At 45.0% G+C, this 20,450-nt stretch overlaps 1 protein-coding gene across 6 annotated transcripts in view; it reads left to right on the plus strand.

Moving 5' to 3' along the window:
* Positions 1–6,476: 6,476 nt before the first annotated feature.
* Flnb (filamin B) overlaps positions 6,477–20,450 on the plus strand; it is a 145,532-nt gene continuing 131,558 nt past the window's right edge. For all 6 annotated transcript variants that reach the window (XM_076841327.1, XM_076841344.1, XM_076841372.1 and 3 more), the window contains exon 1: positions 6,477–6,955. In XM_076841327.1, coding sequence (XP_076697442.1) covers positions 6,664–6,955 — 292 coding nt within the window. In that variant the 5' untranslated portion in view covers positions 6,477–6,663. The remainder of the gene's footprint in view (positions 6,956–20,450) is intronic.

A 20,450-nucleotide genomic window follows, 5' to 3' on the forward strand; every position in this document is an offset into this window, starting at 1 on the left:
TAACCTGACAAGGCGCTCACTCCCAGGTGATGTCCATGCTGCTGGTAGGACTGTGCTTTGAGAAGGAAAGCTATAATGCATTTCATCAACCTACTAGCCAGAGACACTAGGTTATCATTAATACCACTGCCAAATACAGTGGTACAAGCCCATACTTCAAGCCACTTGGGAGGCTGAGGCAGAAGTATCCCAAATTTAAAGCCACCTCAGAATCTTAGAAAGACCCTATCTCAAATTAAAAAATAAAAAGGGCCAAGGATATAGCTCAGCCATAGAGTGCCCCTGGGTTTAAACCCCAGTTCTGCAAACCAACCAACCAAAAACAGTGCTGCAGTAAACAACCTTGAAGATAGATTTTGGAGCACTGGAGACAAGGCTTTAAGGTCAGAAGGCATAAATAATATTGAGTTCTGACCATTACTGTGTGACCTTGAGTAAGAAACTTTACTTTTTTTTTTTTTTTTTTTTTTGATACTGGGGACTGAACCCAGGGGCGCTTTACCACTCAGCCATATCCCCAGCCCTTTTAATTTATTTTTTTAAATTTTGAGACAGAGTCTCCCTAAATTGCTAAGGCTGGCTTTGAACTTGTGATCCTCCTGCTTTAGTCTCCCCAGTAGCTGGGATTATAGTTGTGTGGCACCATGCCTGGTCACTTCACTTGTTTGAGTTGCCAGGTAGTCCCTGCTCTATGGCAACTGAGAAAGTGGTCACAATCACCTCACTTTTTTTAGATTGCAGGGATAAAGATAAACAGCATCTGTCCTTGAGAACTCTTAGAACATTACTAGTGATCCTGGTTTGCAGTAGATGATATAAGGTTGGAAAGAGCTTTGTCAGCCATACAGGCAACCACAAAAAGAAAGTGTTGTTCCAGTTGGAAGCAGGCAAGCTCTGCCAGGTGATCAGTGGCTAGACAGGTTTCTTTAGCAGAAAAGTGCTCTGTGGCATTTGTCTGCAGTTAAAAAAAAAAAAAAAAAGTAGACTCATACATAAATCTCCAGAAGTGAAAACCAGACTAGGTGGAGGAAGAGGGCCCCAGTCATTTGCAATTTTTTTTTCTTTTGCGATTCCAGAAAGATTGGGGTGGGGTTCGGGGCTGGCATTCCATCTTGGACTGGGAAGGCCCTGGTAGGAGGTGGGAGGAAGTCAAGGGCTTAAGCAGGCTGTATATCTCAGCCCTGTTGAATGCACAACACACAAATGTAGGGTGAATGGTGGCAGCTGACTTCATTCCTTTTCTCTCTAGGCAAGCTATGCTTTGAGTAGCTAGGGTTGTGGTCCTGAGGGACTGAAAAATTTAGCAATTCAGAACTGACTTCTAGAGTTGGTTAGACCATGGTTTGAATCCAGATTCTCACACCTAGTACCTATAGGACCTTGAGTAAGTGAGTTGGCATTTTCGAGCTTCTGTTTCCCTATTTGTAACAGGGAGATGATGACAGTATCAGGCTCACAGTGCTCTTGAGAAGCTTAAAAAGATAACTCATGGCCATGCACAGTGGTGCATACCTGTAATCCCAGCAACTCAGGAGGCCTGTCTTGGCAACTTAGTGAGTCCCTGTCTCAAAATAAAAATAAGAAGGTCTGGGGATGTTGCTTAGTGGTAAAGCTCCTCTGGGTTCAATCTCCAGTCCTGGAGGGGAAAAAAAAAAAAAAAAAAGGCGGTGGCTGTGCTCATTTTGAAATTTTGAAGCCCACCTTCATGGATTGGTGGGTTGGGGTGGGAAACTTGGGATAAGGGTCTGGCCTTCTTTAAACAGCATGCCTGGGGCTGGGGTTGTGGCTCAGTGGCAGAGTGCTTGCCTAGCATGTATGAGGCACTGGGTTTGATTCTCAGCACCACATATCAATAAATAAAATAAATGTCCATTGACAACTAAAAAAAAAAAAATATTAAAAAATCAACAACAACAACAAAAACAGCATGCCTGTCAGTAGCTCCACCTTATCTTCAGGCAGGACTGTTGGAGTTTCTAGGACCTTCAAAAATACCAGGATTGCCAGGTGCAGTGGCACACACCTGTAATCCCAGTGGTTCAGGAGGCTGAGACAGAAGTTCAAAGCCAGCCTCAGCAATGGCAAGACGCTAAGCAACTCTGTGAGACCCTGTCTCTAAATAAAATACAAAATAAGGCTGGGATTGTGGCTCCATGGTTGAGTGCCCCTGAGTACAATCCCCAGCACCCCCCTCCCATGATCTTTTGCTACTCTTCAGGGAAGGCCAACCTTCCTAGTACCCCTCCACCTTCTTCCCACTAAAGGGTTTTTCTCCTAGCACCACACCCAATTTGTTGCAGGACTTTCACAGCTGGGACCAGGGTTTGGGGTGGGAGTGGAGCCCTCTACCCCTCCAGGGAGTTGCTCAGGGAACCAGTTACTTTCCCTCTGGGCAGTAGAGGCACAGCGAATATTCTCAAATATATTTTGCTTCTCTTTTTTGCTGACAGGGTGTGGACACTGGTGTAAGATTACAACCCAGAAGGTCTGGGATAAAGAGGCCTAGGGCCCTGCCCCAGAGACCACATAAATTCTTCCTCTCCTCCTCCTCCTCCTCCTCCTTTTTTTTTTTTTTTTTACAGTACTGAGGATTGAACCCAGGTGCGCTCTACCCACTCATATACATCCCTAGACCTTTATTTTTTATTTTGAGAGAGGGTCTCACTAAGTTGCTGAGGCTGGCCTGGAATTTGTGATCCTCCTGCCTCAACTTCCTAAGTTGATAGGGTTACAGGTGTGCCTCTCCACACTCAGCCAAAAAAATTATTTTGCAAGGTCTATTTCTTCATTTCTGTTCCCTTTGGAAAGTGGGTGTCTACATCTGAAACTTGAGGTTTGGGGTGTAGCTCGGTGGTAGAGCACTTATACCTAGTATACCCTAGACCCTGGGTTTGACCCCCAGCACCACAATCAATCAATCTATCCAGAATATTCAATTGGTACTCTTTGGATATTCACTCCTGAAGATATACTAATTACCAGTTCAGTTCCCAAAAAAATTATATATATACATATATATGTATATATATATTCTAAAATATTGATTGCATGTTGAAGTGATAATGTTTTGGGTATAGTAGTAGGGTGACTAATTTGTTCTGGTTTGCCAGGGACTTCCTGATTTTAGGACTGAAAGGCCTACATCCCAGGATATGCCTTATCCTGAATAAATCCAGACATGTCCCCCTAATGTTTAATTAATTAATTATTATTATTATTGTTATTATTATTATTTTAATACCAGAGATGGAAGCCAAGGTTCACTTAACTACTGGGCCACATTCCCAGCCTTTTTTATTTTTTATTTTGAGACAGGGTCTCACTAAATTGCTGAGGCTGGCTGTGAATTTGTAATCCTCCTGCTGAAGTCTCCAGTCACTGGGATTACAAGCATGTGCCACCATACCCATATAAATATATTATTATAATAATTTTACTCATTTATTTTTACCTTAATGATACTTAAAAAAGGGAAACTTAGCACATTAGCAGCTACCAATTGGGCTGAGTTGATCATATAAGTTCCTCCCACCTGGCAGAGAGAGGTCCCTAAGGGAGTAAGAGACTGAGTGATAAGTTTTGAAGGATGGGGCTGGGGATGTGGCTCAAGCGGTAGCATGCTCGCCTGGCATGCGTGCGGCCCAGGTTCAATCCTCAGCACCACACACAAAGATGTTGTGTCTGCCGAAAACTAAAATAAATAAATAAATATTAAAAAAATTCTCTCTCTCTCTCTCTTAAAAAAAAAAGTTTTGAAGGATGAGTTGGGTGGAAGCCTCAGCTGGAAAGCCAAGGTTACCAACTCTGCCTCTGGTAAACTGCTGCTCGGGGGTCCATTGTGTGGACAAAGGCAAGTCTCAGTCTGGGCAATAGCACCAGGGCCCTTGGGCAGCACACAGGCTTGGAAATTAAACCCAGGTTCAAGTCCACCTTTGTTTAGTCTTTCCCAGCTGACCTCCAGCAAATCTCTTATTAATCAGTATCAAACAGTTATTGAGTTCCTATTATGGGTCTGGTCCAGGCAATATATACTTTCTCCCAGGCTGCTGGGTGCATTTCCTAGGAGTGAGGCAATCTGAGAAAAGTACTTCAGCCAGGTGTGGTGACTGACACTAGTAATCCCCAGTGACTCTGGAGGCTGAGGCAGGAGAAGCTCAGGTTTAAGGCTAGCCTGTGCAACACAGTAAGCCCCTGTCAAAAAAATGGCACCGGGGTGGGGTGGGGTGGGGTGGGGTGGGGCGGGGCGGGGCTTACAATTGCTCTACTATGGAACTAGAGTAGAGCACCCCTGAATTCAGTCCCCAGTACCCTCTCCCGACATACACAAAAGAGGAAAAAGGTCTTCAGTGTTGTATGCAAATGACAAAATGTTTATACTGTTCTCATAAATCAATGGATTCATCTGGGCAACCCTCAGGTCTGGAAGCCCTTGCCCTCTATTTTGCTCAATCTTTCTTCCTCAGGAAGCCTGCCAGTCCTGAATATCTCTCCCAAAGCTGGGTTAGGAGTCCCTCCTTTGGTTCCAAGACATCCTGGGCCTCTCTCATAGAGCTGGCTTCAAATTCTGATTATGCTATGTGTACCAGGTAAGTCACTTAACCTCTCAAGTAACTCTTGTCCAATGGGTCCCCACAGTAAGAAAATTGCTTAGCACAGTAAAAAAGTAAGAGCTCAAAAAATCAGCTCTTATTCTTAAAATTATTTAGGCTTTTAATAATAGAGAGCTGATTTGGGTCTCCACTGTTTCCAGCACCTACCACAGAATCTGAGTAAGTACAGAGTAGGTGTTTGATATATGATGGTAGGCAGAATAATAGCCCCCAAAGATGTTTACATACCGATTCTCAGAACCTATGACTGCTATTTTATATGGCAAAGGAAATTAAAGCTTCAAATGAGATTAAGTTTTCTAATCATCTGATTTTAAAATAGGGAGATCAAGGGTGGCACATGCTTATAATTCCAGTGATTTGGGAGGCTGAAGCAGGAGGATTCCAAGTTCAAGACCTGCCTCAGCAGTGTAGTGAGGCCCTAAGCAACTTAGCTTAACCTTTCTCTCAAAATAACAAAAAGGACTGGGTTGTAGCTCAGTGGTAAAACACCCTGAGTTCGATTCCCAGTACAAGAAAAAAAGGAAGAAAATTATCCTGGCCTAAAAACTGTCCCTATGTAATCCAAAGTGTCTTTAAAAGAGTTGCGGGTATGCAGGACATGGTGGCACATGCCTGGGGATCTATCAGTGGTAGAATGCTTGCCTAGCGCATACCAGGCCCTGGGTTCAACCTCACAACTGTTAGGAAAAAAAAGTCATTAATATTATTAAATCTGGATCTGTGAGTGAATACCTTTTTTTAATAAATAAATTTATATATGTATTTCAGTTGTTGATGGACCTTTATTTTATTCATTTATTTATATGTGGTGCTGAGAATTGAACCCAGTGCCTCACACATGCTAGGCCAGCACTCTACCACTGAGCTACAACCCCAGCCCCGTGAATACCTTTTTAAAAAAAATAGTTTATATTTTATATTTAATTTATATTTTACTTTGTTTTTTGGTGGTACTGGGGATTGAACCCAAGGGAATTCTTCCACTGAACTTCATTCCCAGCCCCCTTTATTTTTAATATTTGAGACAGGGTCTTGTTAAGTTGGTCAGGCTGGCCCAGAATGTGCAACCCTCCTGCCTCACCCTCCTGAGCTGCTGGGATTACAGGCATGCACTACCACACCAAGTTCTGATTTTGCAGGCTTTGAAGATGAGGAAGGGAAGGGTCATAGTCAAGGCACGCAGGCAGCTTCCAGAAGCTAGAAAAGGCAAGAAAACAGATTTCTCCCCAGAGACTACAGAAAGGAATACATCCTACTAATACCTTGCTTTTAGTTCAGTGAAGCCCACATTGGAAATCCACAAAACTGCAAGATAAGAAATTTGTGTGTGTGTGTGTGTGTGTGTGTGTTTTTTTTTTAACACACTGAGCTTTGATTATTTGTTACATCAGCAATAGGCAACTAATGTTTCATAGCAAACATTATGGTTCATACTACTACTAAGCTGTTTGTGACAGTTGAACATTAGCCTCTGAACTCCTTGAGGTTATGGAATACAAATAAGACAAATAAGGCAATTTGTCTTATTAGCCACTGCTTTGCAGGCTGAGTGCCTGGCACACCTCAGGAGCTTAACAAAAATCCTTATTGAATGCCCTCCCCACGCGCCTCTCCTCACGTCGCGGTCCCTGCCTATTCTAGCCAGCTACCTGCTTCCGGAAAGTTCCCTCACTATAGGCCTGGCCCGAGACTTTCTCCTTTAGCGACATCCTACTGAATAGAGCGGCGGGACACCTTGGAGACAGTGGGGAGCTGTGCACGCTTCAGGCGGCAGGGGGCGAGCGTGGCCCGGGAGCTCCCTTGTAGGCCCCTATAGGGCCGGGCCGGGGCGGGACTTCGAGGGCGGAGCGGCTCAGCGCGCAGGCGCAGGGCCAGGCGCCTCGCGCGCTTGGAGGAGAGCGACCGCAGAGCAGCTCCGGCCACGGCTACGGTAGCAGCGAGTTCGAACCCCCGCTCCCGCTCCGCTTCTATTCTCGCTTCCCCGGCCCCTGGGCCTTCCGACGCCAGTCCCCGGCAGCTCGTTGCGCTTTGCGTTTTCCCCGCCGCCAGGATGCCGGTGACCGAGAAGGACCTGGCGGAGGACGCGCCGTGGAAGAAAATCCAGCAGAACACGTTCACACGCTGGTGCAATGAGCACCTCAAGTGCGTGAACAAACGCATCGGGAACCTGCAGACAGATCTGAGTGATGGGCTGCGGCTTATCGCGCTGCTCGAGGTGCTCAGCCAGAAGCGCATGTACCGCAAGTACCACCAGCGGCCCACCTTCCGCCAGATGCAGCTCGAGAACGTGTCTGTGGCCCTCGAGTTTCTAGACCGTGAGAGCATCAAGCTCGTGTCCATCGGTGAGTACTCTGGTCGGGCCCAGGCGCCAAAAGGTGTACAGTCCTGTCCCAGCTCATGCACCCGTGCGAGAGGCAGGGGCTCCCCAAAGCATGCCCTCACCGCACTCCCCCACCGGGGCTGGGTGTGGGCGAGGAGGCAAGGAGAAATAGTACATGAGTGTGGGGACGTAGGGACCCAGGCCACCTCCTTGGTGCCATAGCTGAACTGGGACCTGGCGTGATTGCTCCCCGCCATACGCCCCAGCAGTGTTCCTGGGAGCTGGCTGTGGGTTGAGTGTTATTGTTGGGGTCGCAGGTGGAGATATGGCATTTCTTTGTGCCTGCGGCGCTCCTGAGAGAGATAGGGCCTGGAAACCCATGTCCGTGGCCCTCGGGGGCGGGACCGTCGAGTCAGAAGTTCTGGGGAGCGCTTGCCTTCTGCGCCCAGGACGGTGCGGTCAGTGGCTGCCTAGTGGGCGTTGGCTGGGAGGCTGGGCGGGGAGACCTGGGGAGGGACTCTCTGCGTTTGGGACCTCCTTGCCTAGGTGGAGAAAAGGACCTAGTACCCTCGCCTGCAGTCTCCAGAATGGCTGTGGGCCCAGAGGTTGAAGGGGGAGCCGCGGGGGTGTGTGTCCTTCTTGTTCCTTCTGCTCCCAGCTCACCTGGGGCCGGTTGAGATAATTTAGGGGTGGATGGAGTAGTAACAGCTTGTCTTGTTGAAGTCTCAACAAGACAACTAGTGCTGGCTGTATGTCTACAGCCCTCTGCTTTATTCCAGTCCCTATACACCCAATGAACTGAGGTGTAGACCCATTTTACAGATAAGGGTGTTCAGAGGGTTAATTGACTTCCCCGGGGTCAAGCAAGTAGGGCCCAGTTTAGAATTAAAGGAAGTGGGTGATAATTGGAAGGTGGTGGTGTTTTTCTTTCCCAGTCACCTACCAGGGTCTTCCTGAGAGAGGGAAAGAAGTGGTGTCTGGTTGTTCTTTTGCTGGACTGGGGAACAAGAATGAGAATGAGGTCTCCCTTATGGCCTGGGGGAGTTGGGGATTTCCAAGAGAATCACAGGGCTGCTGAGGATGTGTGCTGCGACAAGAGCAGGGGATTTGTAGTGTGTGTGTGTGTGTGTGTGTGTTCAGGTGTGTGCAGAGAATGTATGTGTATTGTGTATGTGTACAGAGAGGATGAATTTGTGTGTACACAGCATGGATGTGCACAGTATGTATGCAGAGAATTGTGTATATCTACATTGTATGTGTGTATCTTACCAGGGAGGGACTGGCCTGGGTCTGTGGTGTCTTCCTGAGGAAACCAGGCCATTACAGTGACTACACTGACAAAAAGGAAGGGAGGTAGGTGTGGCTGCTAGGACTTTCTCCGGTGAAAAAGGGGTTCCCTCTAGGCTGAGCTCCTCCTGGCTTGCCCTGCCTTCTCCCACACCTGTCCTACTTCCTGGGCCCAGGCAGCTGCCACTATCCAACTGGCTTCCTAGCTGGTCTCCCCTCCCAAGGATGGCTTCTGTATAGAAGGCAGCTGAGTGGGGTGCTTTAGTCTTATTTTGGGGAGGCTGTCTCCTGAATTAGGGAGGAAAAATCCCTCTGGATTCTAGAATTCTTTCCTTTTTAATAACCCACCTTTCCTCTAAGGAATCTCAAAGCCTGGCTGATCTCAACTTGAATCCATTCTTTGTTTTAAAAATATGTATTTATTTAATTAACTGAACAATGAAACTTAAAGTAAACCAGGAGTATCCAAACATGACATAAAATCTCTTAAAACAAAACCCACAGCACCAGAATATCCTGGACTGCTTTATACAGGCAGCAACTGCTTCCAGTGTGGCTTCACATCAGTGCTTCGAGCTCGTAGATCTCATTCTAGACTTTGTCTGGCCCCTTATATTTTTTGCTCCGTCCTGATTTTCATTTCTGAACCCACTCTGTCCTTAGGCCTGTGTAGTTCTGAATTCCAGGATGGGCTTCCCTTTCTCTGAGGTGGACCCATTGGCTGTTGGTAGCTGCTGCTTCTTCTTCTTCTTCTTCTTTTTTTTTTTAAGAGAGAGAATTTTTAATATTTTTATTTTTCTGTTTTCGGCCGACACAACATCTTTGTTTGTATGTAGTGATGAGGATTGAACCTGGGCCGCACGCATGCCAGTTGAGCACACCACCGCTTGAGCCACATCCCCAGCCCGGTAGCTTCTTTTTTATGTAGACCTCTTTTCACCACAAGTTACGTTGTTTTCTTTTTCCTTTTTAATTATTTCTTGGATCATATTCCCTAAAGTGACATTCCTGGGTCAAAGGGTGTGACCACATTTATGACTCCAGCCTAGTTAGTTGCTCTCCAGAAAGCTCTCTCACAGCAAACAGGTTTTCCAGCCTCTGGAAACCAGAGGAAATCTTGCCAGGTGCTAGGACTGCTGTGGGGGGTAAAGGCTGAGGCCTCATCCCTCTGGTCCTGGGGCTGTTTCCGGTAATGGCCCTTCCAAAGCTCAGGGTAGAATGGGGGAGGGGGTGTTACCCCCTGCTTGGATTTCAGTTTACTCATTCACTTCTTGCTTCTATGTTACCTTTTTCGACAATGACACTAGTTCCATCTGGGGGCACCCACTAGGTGTTAAGTGTGTTCTGTTGACCATTTGCATTGAGTACCCCAGAGAATTATTGACTGATAGCAATTATTGCCCTTTCAGCTAATGATCTGCCAGTCACTAGGAGGGTAAATGGCTTGACTCTGTTCTGCCTACCACAGGTAGGTATGTAGAAAATGGTTGCTATTATTATTGCCCTGGTTGTTGTTAATATTTTTTCCCTTCCTGGGAAACAGGAGTGAAGTAACTGTAGTGGTGACCTGACTAGGAGGTAAATGGTGACTAGAACTCAGGTCTGCAAAACTGTTGAGTTTGAGCCATAATTGATCCCTCCCAGTGTCAAGAGAAGAGTAAAATACAGCCCCTCTCCCCACATCAGAGGGCCCTTGCAGGATTTGCAGGTCTGGGGTGTTATAGTGGCAGCTGGATACCCACCCTTAAACCTCTAGACTTGGACAAAACGGGGATGTCAAGGCCTTGGATGAGTGACAGAATTACCCTCTTATGATGAGGGTCCCAGGAGTTGAATGTCCTGTCATGATAGTAGGTGAGGGGACTTGCATTGCTCATTGTTGAATCCACTGATGGATGGCCACTCTGCTCCATTTTGTTATTTTGTTGTTGGGATTTCCTGCTACTCAGTAGATCATATTTTACTCCATAATGCGGAAAAGTATTATTGAATGAATACAGGGTTTTGTGTGCTTTGGATAGCTCCCAAAAATATGCATCTTAGGAGTGCTCAGTATGGTGTACATGTGCCCAGTTGTGAGACATAAGATGGTCAGGCAGCTGCCAGAGGACTGTGTGGCTTTTCTACATAGAACTCACTGAAAGACAGTTCTGGCTATTTACTCACATTAGGCACTATCCCAAAGTTGAATTACCCCCCCCCCCCCCCCCCCCCCCCGGGCCATTTGTAAAATTGATGCATTATAGTTGTACATACTGATGGGATTTGTTGTTACATGTCTATATGTGCACACAATACACAATGTAACAATAAAATTTGGCCAAGATCACTCACCAGCACTCCCTCCCCCCTCCCCTTTAGTTTCTTGCATCCTGGGCAGTTCATAGTGAGGCCTCAGCATTTTTAGTTCCAGTTGTTTGCCAGGAGCTGGCAATGTTATTTACTTGTTTTTCCAAAAAACTTTCTGACTAGACAGCCCAGGCAACTTGGAGCAAAAGGGGTCTCCTGGCTCAAGAGGGTTGATTGAGGCTGCCTAGAAGTTTGGGAAGTGTGCTGTGGTTTGGCTCCTTAATTGATTCATAATTAATTATTTTTTGTGGTACTGGGTAGTGAACCCAGAGCCACTCTACCACTGAGCTACATTTCCAGCTTTTTTTATTTTTAATTTTAAGTCAGGGTCTCCCTAAGTTGCTGAAGCTATAGTCTTGAACTGCTTTTTAGCCTCTGGGCTAGCAGGCATACACTATCACATCTGGCAGGTTTGGTCCTTTAAGGAAAGGAATTCTGTTCAGTCTCCAGCACCACCACCACCAACACACACACACACACACACACACACACACACACATAAAAAAAAAAAAAAAAGGAAAAATTCTTTCCTTTTCTGAGATTATGGAGTGACCCTAATGTTTACTTAATTACCTGTACCAGGCTAGTGCAGGAGCAGTTGATGTGTGTTTCCAAGACTTCCAATCACTGGGCATTTTTTTTTTTTTTTGGCCCTAGGGATTGAACTCAGGGGCACTCAACCACTGAGCATCATTCCCAGCCTTATTTTGTATTTTATTTAGAGAGTCTCTCACAGAGTTGCTTAGTGCTTCACTTTAGCTGAGTCTGGCTTTGACCTGGTGATCCTCCTGCCTCAGCCTCCTGGGCCGCTGGGATTACAAGTGTGGGCTACCATGCCGGGTTGGGCAGTTTTTCAGGGTGGTGGGTCACCACTTCAGTTTCTTTTCCTTCCTCTTTTGTTATATCACCATCAAACTAATGTATAAATGACCCTAAATTCTGCTGTTTTCTAAGCTGTTGTGATCTCAGAAGGTACTTTAAAAGAAACAAGAGTAGCATACTTTGTCAGAATTAACAAGTTCTGGGCCATTTGCAACAAGATAGCACATTAGTGTGCTATGTGGCTTGTGTAGGGTTAATAAGAGCAAGAAGTCTTGGTTCAAACCTCACTTGCTGCTTAAGTGGCTATTAAGAAACTTTCATGCCTTGGCTTTCTTATCGATAAAATGGAGATAATAACTACCTCTGTAAAATGTTGTTGTAAAGATTAAACAAGTTAATATTTTAAAAAGTGCTTAGAACAGTTCAGGGTACATAGTAAGTGCTTGCTCACTAAATCAGGTACTGTCAATAATACTCTCAACAGTCCTGCTTGAGGGGTTTACACACTGAATGGACATTTAAAGTCAGCACTTCTCTGGGGAGACAGGCTTGGTTGTCTAATGTTGATCCTGCTTGCAAAAATAGAGTTATGAATTACCTAGAGAGTGCCCCTTCTTGGAAGGGGATGACCCCTGATATGTTATGGCTGCCTCCTGGGCCCATTCATACCAGCTTTGTTTCTGAACTGGATGGGAGCTCCAGGCGACTGGTCATTCCAACCTCCCACCCCGTTCAGGAATCTCTGGGCCAAATCACTTCCAGATGGTGGTTGGGCCTCTGTGGAGCTCCTCTAGCAACGCTGGAGCCAGAGTGCCAGTCAGCAGCCGCCTTCGTTCTTGGAGAGTCTGTGCGGGAGGAGGGCTTTGATTTGGAGCCAAGTTAGGTCTCCTGAGCACTCCACCCACGGGTCCTGGTTCTGCACTCTGATGCAGCATCAGAGTAGCCTGCTAGATTAGTTCAGATGATTTCCTTGTTCGTTGGGGCAGCAGATGCTCAGAGCCTGAAACTTTTAGGCCTTGCCTGGTTACAGGGTCAGGATCCTAGTTATCCTACTTTCTCTGTACACAGACAATAGGTCAGTGCATACTAGGCCGTATTGAGCCTAATAATTCAGAGAATGGGCCTGAAGCTAGAATGCTTGGAAGCTGCCCCCAACAGCTGAGCAACATGGACCCTTTCTGAACCTCTGTGTTCCCAGCTATAAAAATGGAGGAGAGTCATAGTTTTTAATCTTAGTTGCTGAGAGTATTATATTAGATTGGGTTAAGATATAGTACAATGCTGGCATTGTCATTGTTACTGTTGTTGTATTTTTGAACCTAAGTCTAGGACTTTGTCTTATTTTCCATCTATTCTCTGGCCGGTCCTGATGTTTTTGGAGTCCTGTTGCTGTCATCTGCTGTGTTAACTCTCCCCCTTCCCCTGCTCCCAACTTGTAACTTCTGATGAAGATGCCTCCTAAGAACCTTTTTTTTTTTTTTTTTTTAATCCTTTCCTCATTCAAAAATAAGTGAAAGACCAACTCTGAACCAAGTTCTAGGTGTTAGGATCACTGGAATAATGAGAAGTATGTCCCCTGCCTGCCTCATACACTGTTCAATAGGGAGAAGAGACAGGTAGCCAGAGAATTTCTTAAAGAGGAGGTCTTCTCAAACCTCCAGGCATGTACACATCACCTGAGATTGTTAAAAATATAGATCTGATTTGAGTAAGTGAAGGCTGAGATTCTTCCAAATGCTGTTGTCTCTGGACCATGCTGTGAGTAGTAAGGATCTCTATGGCAAGCCCTCTCAAGAAGAGGAACACCTGCCCCCAGGTTGGAGTGTGTGATATGGAAGGCTCCCTGGAGGAAGCATCCTTTAAGCTGAGAACTAAAGCTTGACTAGAATTGGGTAGGTAAAGAGGCAGCCAGGTGAGTACAGAAGAGTGTATCAGGTGGAAGGTCACAGTACTTGGATCAGAGGTGCAGTGGGAGATAGACAGGGCTGGTTCACAGCAGGCTTTCTGAGGCTGAAGGATGCCAACTGGGTGTTCTTCTTGGGCAAGCTTAAAGTAGAGTGGGTGAACCCAACTGAAGTGGATCATCTAATCTGGGGTCTTCCAACTATTGTTCCTGTTTTTATCAGTGAAAAGTTTTAAATGTTCCCCTTTCCCCTATGTGTACATTTATAAGCTGTATATGCATACCACTATCAATCATTCTGTGTATGTTAAGTGTAAAGATTAGTTTAGCTTCTTTTTAGAGAAATAATCCAAATGTAAGATCTAATTTTCCTGGCTCTTATGAATTATCTTGTGTGTCCATATCATGCCCCCAAGGGCCTGTGTTTTTATATTTAGTATTTTGTTTGTTTTTTGCTTTTACAGTGCTAGGGATCTAACCCAGGGCCACACCTCTAGCCCTTAAGTTTTTTTGATGCCTGCTTATCTGTCTGCCCTCCCATCCATCCATCCATCCATCCATCTATCCATCTGTCCATTTATTTATCTGTCTGTCTGTATTGGGAAACCCAGAAGTGTTCTACCATTGAACTACTTCCCCAGCCCTTTTAATTTTTTTTTATTTCTGGGTAGAGTATATGCTAAATTGCAAGAGAGCTCCTCCTGCCTCAGCCTCCTGAATTGCTGAGATTATAGGTGTGTGCCACCATTGTGCCAAGTTCTTTTTTTCCTCTCTTATTCTGCACTTAATTTTCATCTGTGGTTATCCTTAGGAGTTTGTTCTATAGTTATAACTCCTTCCCCCTATAAGTTTGAAGAGATCCAATGGAATGAACCATTTCAATCTAAAGGGAGCTATTTCCTGCTTTTATAATGATTCCAGTTGCCTTTAATGATACTTTACTAGAAGCCATCTTATATTACTGTTGTAAATCTAGTTATTCATTAAATGTTCTCAGGGATCACTTAATAGTCTCTGGTTATCATGTAATAAACAATAGTATTTTCTTATTCAGGGGCTTTGAAGTGGTCATGGATTTTTTTTTAGGTGCCCAGCTGACTTTTGTTTGCTGGGGGGAGGTACTGGGGATTGAACCTAGGCTTGTTTTACTACTGAGCTTCATTCTTAGCCTTTTTTTTTTTTAATCTTTATTTTATTTATTTTAATGTGGTGCTGAGGATCAAACCCAGTGCCTCAATACATGCGAGGCAAGTGCTCTGCCATTGACACACAATCCCAGCCCCCACTCCCAGCCTTTTTTACTTTTTATTTTGAGAAAAGGCCTCACTGAGTTACTGAGATTGGCCTCAAACTTGTGATCCTCCTCTCATGTGTTTGGGATTGCAGGTATGAGCCACCATTCCTGGCAACATCTAGTATTTTTGAATACCTACTTTTTGCTGAGCACTGTCCCGAGTGACCTTTATTACATCTAATCTTCATTATGAACATTGCAGAGCTAGTAGCTTCATATATTCCCATTTTTCAGATGAGAAAACCAAGCCTTGCCTTGCCCCACAGACCAGGCATCCTGCTTACCTGCATCATACTGTAATGTAGTTTCTTGTTGAGAGTTGGGGTCAGTACATTGTGAAGTGATGTATTGAGAGGATGTTGAAGAGACTGTGGTTTTGTACTGCTTCAGTTTTGTTTGTTTTGTTCATTTCTTTTTGTTTTGCTCCAAACTTTATTCATTTGTACTTAATTAATGTGACATTGAAATTTCCTTCTATAAGGGGCTGGGAGTGGGGGCTGGGAGTCGGGGCTGGGAGAGTGGTAGAGTGCTCACCTAGTATCACGAGACACTGGGTTCGATCCTCAGCACCACATAAATGTAAAATAAAGATATTGTGTTCACCTAAAATTAAAAAATAAATATCTAAAAAAATTTAAAGAAATATCCTTGTATAAGACAAAACTTTCGGGGTGGGGATATGGCTCAAGCGGTAATGCGCTCACCTGGCATGCGCGGGGCGCTGGGTTCAATCCTCAGCACCACATAAAAATTAAAAAAAAAAGATGTTGGGTCCGCCGAAAACTGATAAATAAATATTAAAAAAAAAAAAAGACAAAACTTTCTTGGGCCCATTTACCTGTTACAACACCAGGGAGTTTTGACTGGGGCCTTTCCTTCCCTCTCTGGAGACATTTCTCTAGATCTTTTCCTGCCTTTGTTTGGTTCCCAGAGGCAGTGATGTCACTGCAGGTCAGGGCAGCAGGGACCAGCTTTAAAGCTTTCTTCAAGGGGGCTGGGCAGGGCCTGGAAGCCAGAGGTGAGGAAGGAGATGCCCCTGGAATTCCTCCTGCTGCTGTCTTATATCCTAGGGGGCTCACAGTGCACACACAGGGCAGGTGTGCTTGAGTGTATGTATGGGGTAGGGGAGGGAGTTGTTGAGAGCCAGCTATGCCAGGACATCCTGGGTGACAGTGGACATTGGCCCAGTTCCGCTCTGTCAGAAATGACCACACCCACATCCCTTCCTTTTGTATCCTTAAACATTAACTGGTGGGAGGGTGTGCTGGGTTGTTTGCTGATGAGCTGAGGGTGCTTTTTTTTCCAGGCCTGGCACCTGGTGATCAATCTGGCAGCTCTGTTCAGTGGGCAGCCTGCTTTCACTCTAAGCAAGTGGCTTTCCACTTATCTTTAGGCAGCCTCATGGGCAGTCCCCCTGCTGTGTGCCACACAGGGAAGCTGTGAAGCTGCAAGGCAGCCCTGCTCCAGAGCCCAGCTTACATCCCCTGAGGACTTCTCCTCTCCTGTCCCATTCAGTGCTCAGCCTCCCCTGCAGCTCAGGGCTGGCTTGTTGAAAGGTCTGGGCGTTAACACAACACTCCTGTTCTCCCTCTCTGTAGGCTCTTTATGCTGGCATGAATTCCTTTTCTCATGGAGATCTGAAAGCTCTTTTGACTAAATGGGTCACCTTTCTGGGTATTTTCATAAGGCCGGTCAGCTTTTGCCATGCCAGACAACTTTTCTGGAATTTCCTTTCAGATAGAAAGGCAGCCAATGAGGTTGGAATTATTTGGAACACAGGATGGAATTTTGGCATTCACACTATGTAGGGAAACGGGTGGGGATTTGTGGCAGGGACTATGTAAATTTGCTGTGGCACATAAATTCAGATTTGAAGATGAAAAAGGGCTAATAGCAGTCAGCTTTCCTTTGAGAGACAGAAGGTTACTTTCTACCTTCTGCTGAGTGGGACTGAGGAGAGGCAGGTCTCCCATGGTGGCTGGCTTGGGAAAGGTTTTCTGAACCTAAAATCAATTCCCTTGATCTCCTCTGTGATCCCACGCCCCCTCAAGAAAACAGTCCAGTTCTTATAATGCTGGTACTGCACTTGTGTGAATCACTCTGACTTCCCTGTACCTCCCTGGAGTGACTTATCAGATTCCAGGGAAACAACAATGATTTGGCATTCTTCAGCCTGTGGGACACTGGCTGGGCTTGGAGCTTCTTGCCCAAGAACAAAGCAAACGTCCCCTTGGTAGTCAAGCAGCCAGGGAATGGGTTAGATGGAAAGGCCCTGTCTCCCAGGGGACCTCAGGGGCTGAGAGACTAAAAGGCCTTTGTGACTTTGCAGTTCTGTTAATTGAGTTCTGAGTTTTGTTGACAAGATTACTTTTCAGAAGAGGCAGAGGTGTGCCCTGGAAGATCAGGGATGTGCTGCTGGTGGGACAGAGGGCCCTTCAGTGGAGCTTCTGGAAACCCAGGGGCAGTACACTCAGAATGTGTTCTAAGTGAAGGAGCCTAGGCAGATCTTGACTTGAAGCACCTGTGCAGTCGCATTCCTCTTCTCCACTGAAGGAGGCTGGGAGCTAGCACCTGGGGGTGACTCTCTCAGGGAGTCTTTTACAGGAAGCCATCCAGATGTCACATTGCACTTCCTGCAGATCTACCTCTCCTAGCCATTTCATCTGTCCTATTTGCTTGGTTCTCTTGTTTGACATCCATGGGGAGTTGCTCCTGAGTTGGAGGCCCAGTAGAATTGGAGGCTGACTTGGAGGCAGGTAGAAGCAGAGGCCCCCTCTTGGACACCCACGGCCCTGTTTCAAAGCTGGATTGGTCTCCTAACCTGCCTGTCTTATTCTTCTGTGGATCACTGCTTTTTTGGGGTGGGACTGGGCTGTGTCACTTGTTCACTCCTGTCACTCTGAGCTTGGCTCCTAGTAGGATTTTGGTAATAACTTACAGAATAAACAAAGTTTCCAGTACAATGGGTTGAATAACAAGTCTGGAACATTGACTTGTTTGCAGTGTTTTCAGAAAATGCATAACAGTGGGCCTTTGCAGCTTGTGAGGTGGGAATAATGTATGGTGGACAACTGGGTTCGATATCCCTATAGAACACCTCAGGGTTTGAACTGTAATACTGAACTTAAAGAACTCAGCACTTCATATTCATCCCCTGAACATCTATTACTTACTTCACCTGTTAGAGGACAAGGCCTTTTCCAAGTTGCCAGTCACAATAATATAAGAAGAGTTTCCAATAGAAATAGTACACATGCCATGCGTGGGGGCACACACCTTGTAATACCAGCCACTTGAGAGGCTGAGACAGGAGGATTGCGAGTTCAAGGCCAGCCTCAACAACTTAGCAAGGCCCTAAGCAACTCAATGAGGCCCTGTGTCTAAAATACAAAAGAGGGCTGGGGATGTGGCTCAGTGGTAAAGTGCCCCTGGGTTTATTCCCCGGTACCAAAAAAAAAAAAAAAAAAAAAAAAAGAGAGAGATAGTGTATACATTGAGTACCTACCAAATATCAGGCATTCTTAAAAATAACTAAAGGAAACCCCAGTGCAACTCTGAGGTGCAGTTATTTTTGTAATCCTCATTATATACATGAGGAAACTGAGGCATACCCATTTTGGCTAGTGAGTTTGTGTCTGGCTATTATTCAAATCTCTGAGATTTTAATCTTCTGGTCCTATTGCTTCTTCTTTTTTTTTTTTTTAATATTTATTTATTTATTTTTAGTTTTTGGCAGACACAACATCTTTGTTTGTATGTGGTGCTGAGGATCAAACCCCGGGCCGCACGCATGCCAGGCGAGCGCGCTACCGCTTGAGCCACATTCCCAGCCCCCTATTGCTTTTTCTAAGGAAAGCCATCAGCTCAGATTGCTTTTGAAATTCACTTTTAAAATTCACTTTTGAAAATGATATTTTTTGGACATTAAAAATTTATATTTGTGAATTTATTTTTGTACAGGATTGAATCCAGGGGTGTTTCACCACTGAGCCATATCCCCAACCCTTATTATTATTATTATTACTTTAATTTTGTAGTTGTAGATGGACAGAACTCGTTTATTTTATTTATTTATTTTTTTTAATGTAGTGCTGAGAATCGAACCCAGTGCCTCTCACATGCTAGGCAAGCGCTCTGCCTCTGAGCTGTATATACCCCAGCTCTTTTAATTTGATTTGATTTAATTTTTTTTTTTTTTTTTTTTTTTGAGACAGGGTCTTGCCAAGTTGCTTAGGGCCTTACTAAGGTGCTGGGGCTGGCCTCAAACTTGCAGTCCTCCTGCCTCAGCCTCCTGAACCACTGGGATTACAGGCATGCGCTACCGTGCCTGCCTACATTTGTAAATTCTTTTCTTTTTTTTTTTTTTTAAGAGAGAGAGAGAGAGAGGGAGAATTTTTTTTTTTAATGTTTATTTTTTAGTTTTCGGCAGACACAACATCTTTGTTTGTATGTGGTGCTGAGGATCGAACCTGGGCCGCACGCATGCCAGGCGAGCGCGCTACTGCTTGAGCCACATCCCCAGCCCCTGTAAATTCTTAACTTTGCAAAAAATTACAAGAATATAGAAAAGCATTTAAATTAAAAGCATTTAAATAAAGAATTTCAGCAAGTCTTTTTCTATTTTCAGGGAGTTTTGCTTACAGCTGACTTTTGATTAGAATGAGAAAGAGGGAGATGCAGTTTCTCAGGAAAAATAGAGACTGTGGACTGGAAGTGTCTTGTGAAATCATTCTGATCATACTCATGGTTGTAATAAGATTCGCCTTTGAGTTATTGCTGAGCTCTGGCCAGCATTAAAATTGGAGTCTTATTTGAGTCTCATTATGGTTTGGAAGTCTCCTTTGGTCCAGGATTATGTTCTGGTCAACCATGGAACAGGCAGGGGTGTTGCAGAGTTTTTAGGACCAAATTTTATAGGGCCTGCCAGGGTCTGTTAATAACAGTTGTTATGTTGGTAACTATCGTTACCTTGTCTAAGGGTTAGTCTAGCATAGAAACTCATTTAGTTTTTAGTTGCTGAACTCCATCTGCCTTTTAAACATGTTTCAAAAGTGCCCCTAACAGAATGGTTCACTCTTGCCTGCTGGAACTTGTATAAGACTGAAAATTATATGCAGCCCTGAGGTCCTCAGCACACTGGGTCCTTGAAATCACTCCATCTCAGCTGTGTTTGAGGCAAAGGAGATGGAGGGGAAACACTTGGGCTACAGATTGAGCCTCTTCCCAAGTGTTTAGGAATATGGGTCATATACACTCTGGCACTTTCTAGCTGGGAGACTTGGGGAAGGCTGCTTGATCTCTGTGAGATTCATTATTTTCCCTCCTGGTGTTGTTGGAGGGAAAATAATGTATCACTGTATCATGACAACATGATACAGTCTCAATTTAGCACTTGCCCTGGTCCTTGAGGATCATATGTGCCCATGAATGGTCATCATGCCCACCCCCTACCTTTCTTTCTTACCCTCCACCCCATTTCTGGACCTGTGATGGCCCCTGCAGATTGGAGGACGATATGACCTAATTATCTAGGAAGGAGAGAGGTGATTGGAAGTATGCCCATAAATTGGTCAAAGATGTCTTATATCTAAAAGACTCTTTTCAAAAGAAGAGGTCACCTGAGATTTTATAATTTTAATAGTTTGAGTAACTATGAACCATAGGCTCGTGGCATTTTTCTGGTCTTCTGGCCAACCTTGCTTTGGGGGTAGAAAGCATGCCAACTTTTCTTGATGGCTTCCTCTACTTTTCTTGCTTGTTTGGCTAATGGACCTTTACAAAAACAAAAATCAAAACCAAAATACCACCTTTGCCTGCTCACCTTCCTCCTCTCTCTCCTCGGTTCCCCCCATTTTTTTTTTT

This window comes from Callospermophilus lateralis, chromosome 1 (assembly GCF_048772815.1).
Source record: "Callospermophilus lateralis isolate mCalLat2 chromosome 1, mCalLat2.hap1, whole genome shotgun sequence".
In the NCBI taxonomy this organism is placed as follows: Eukaryota; Metazoa; Chordata; class Mammalia; order Rodentia; family Sciuridae; genus Callospermophilus; species Callospermophilus lateralis.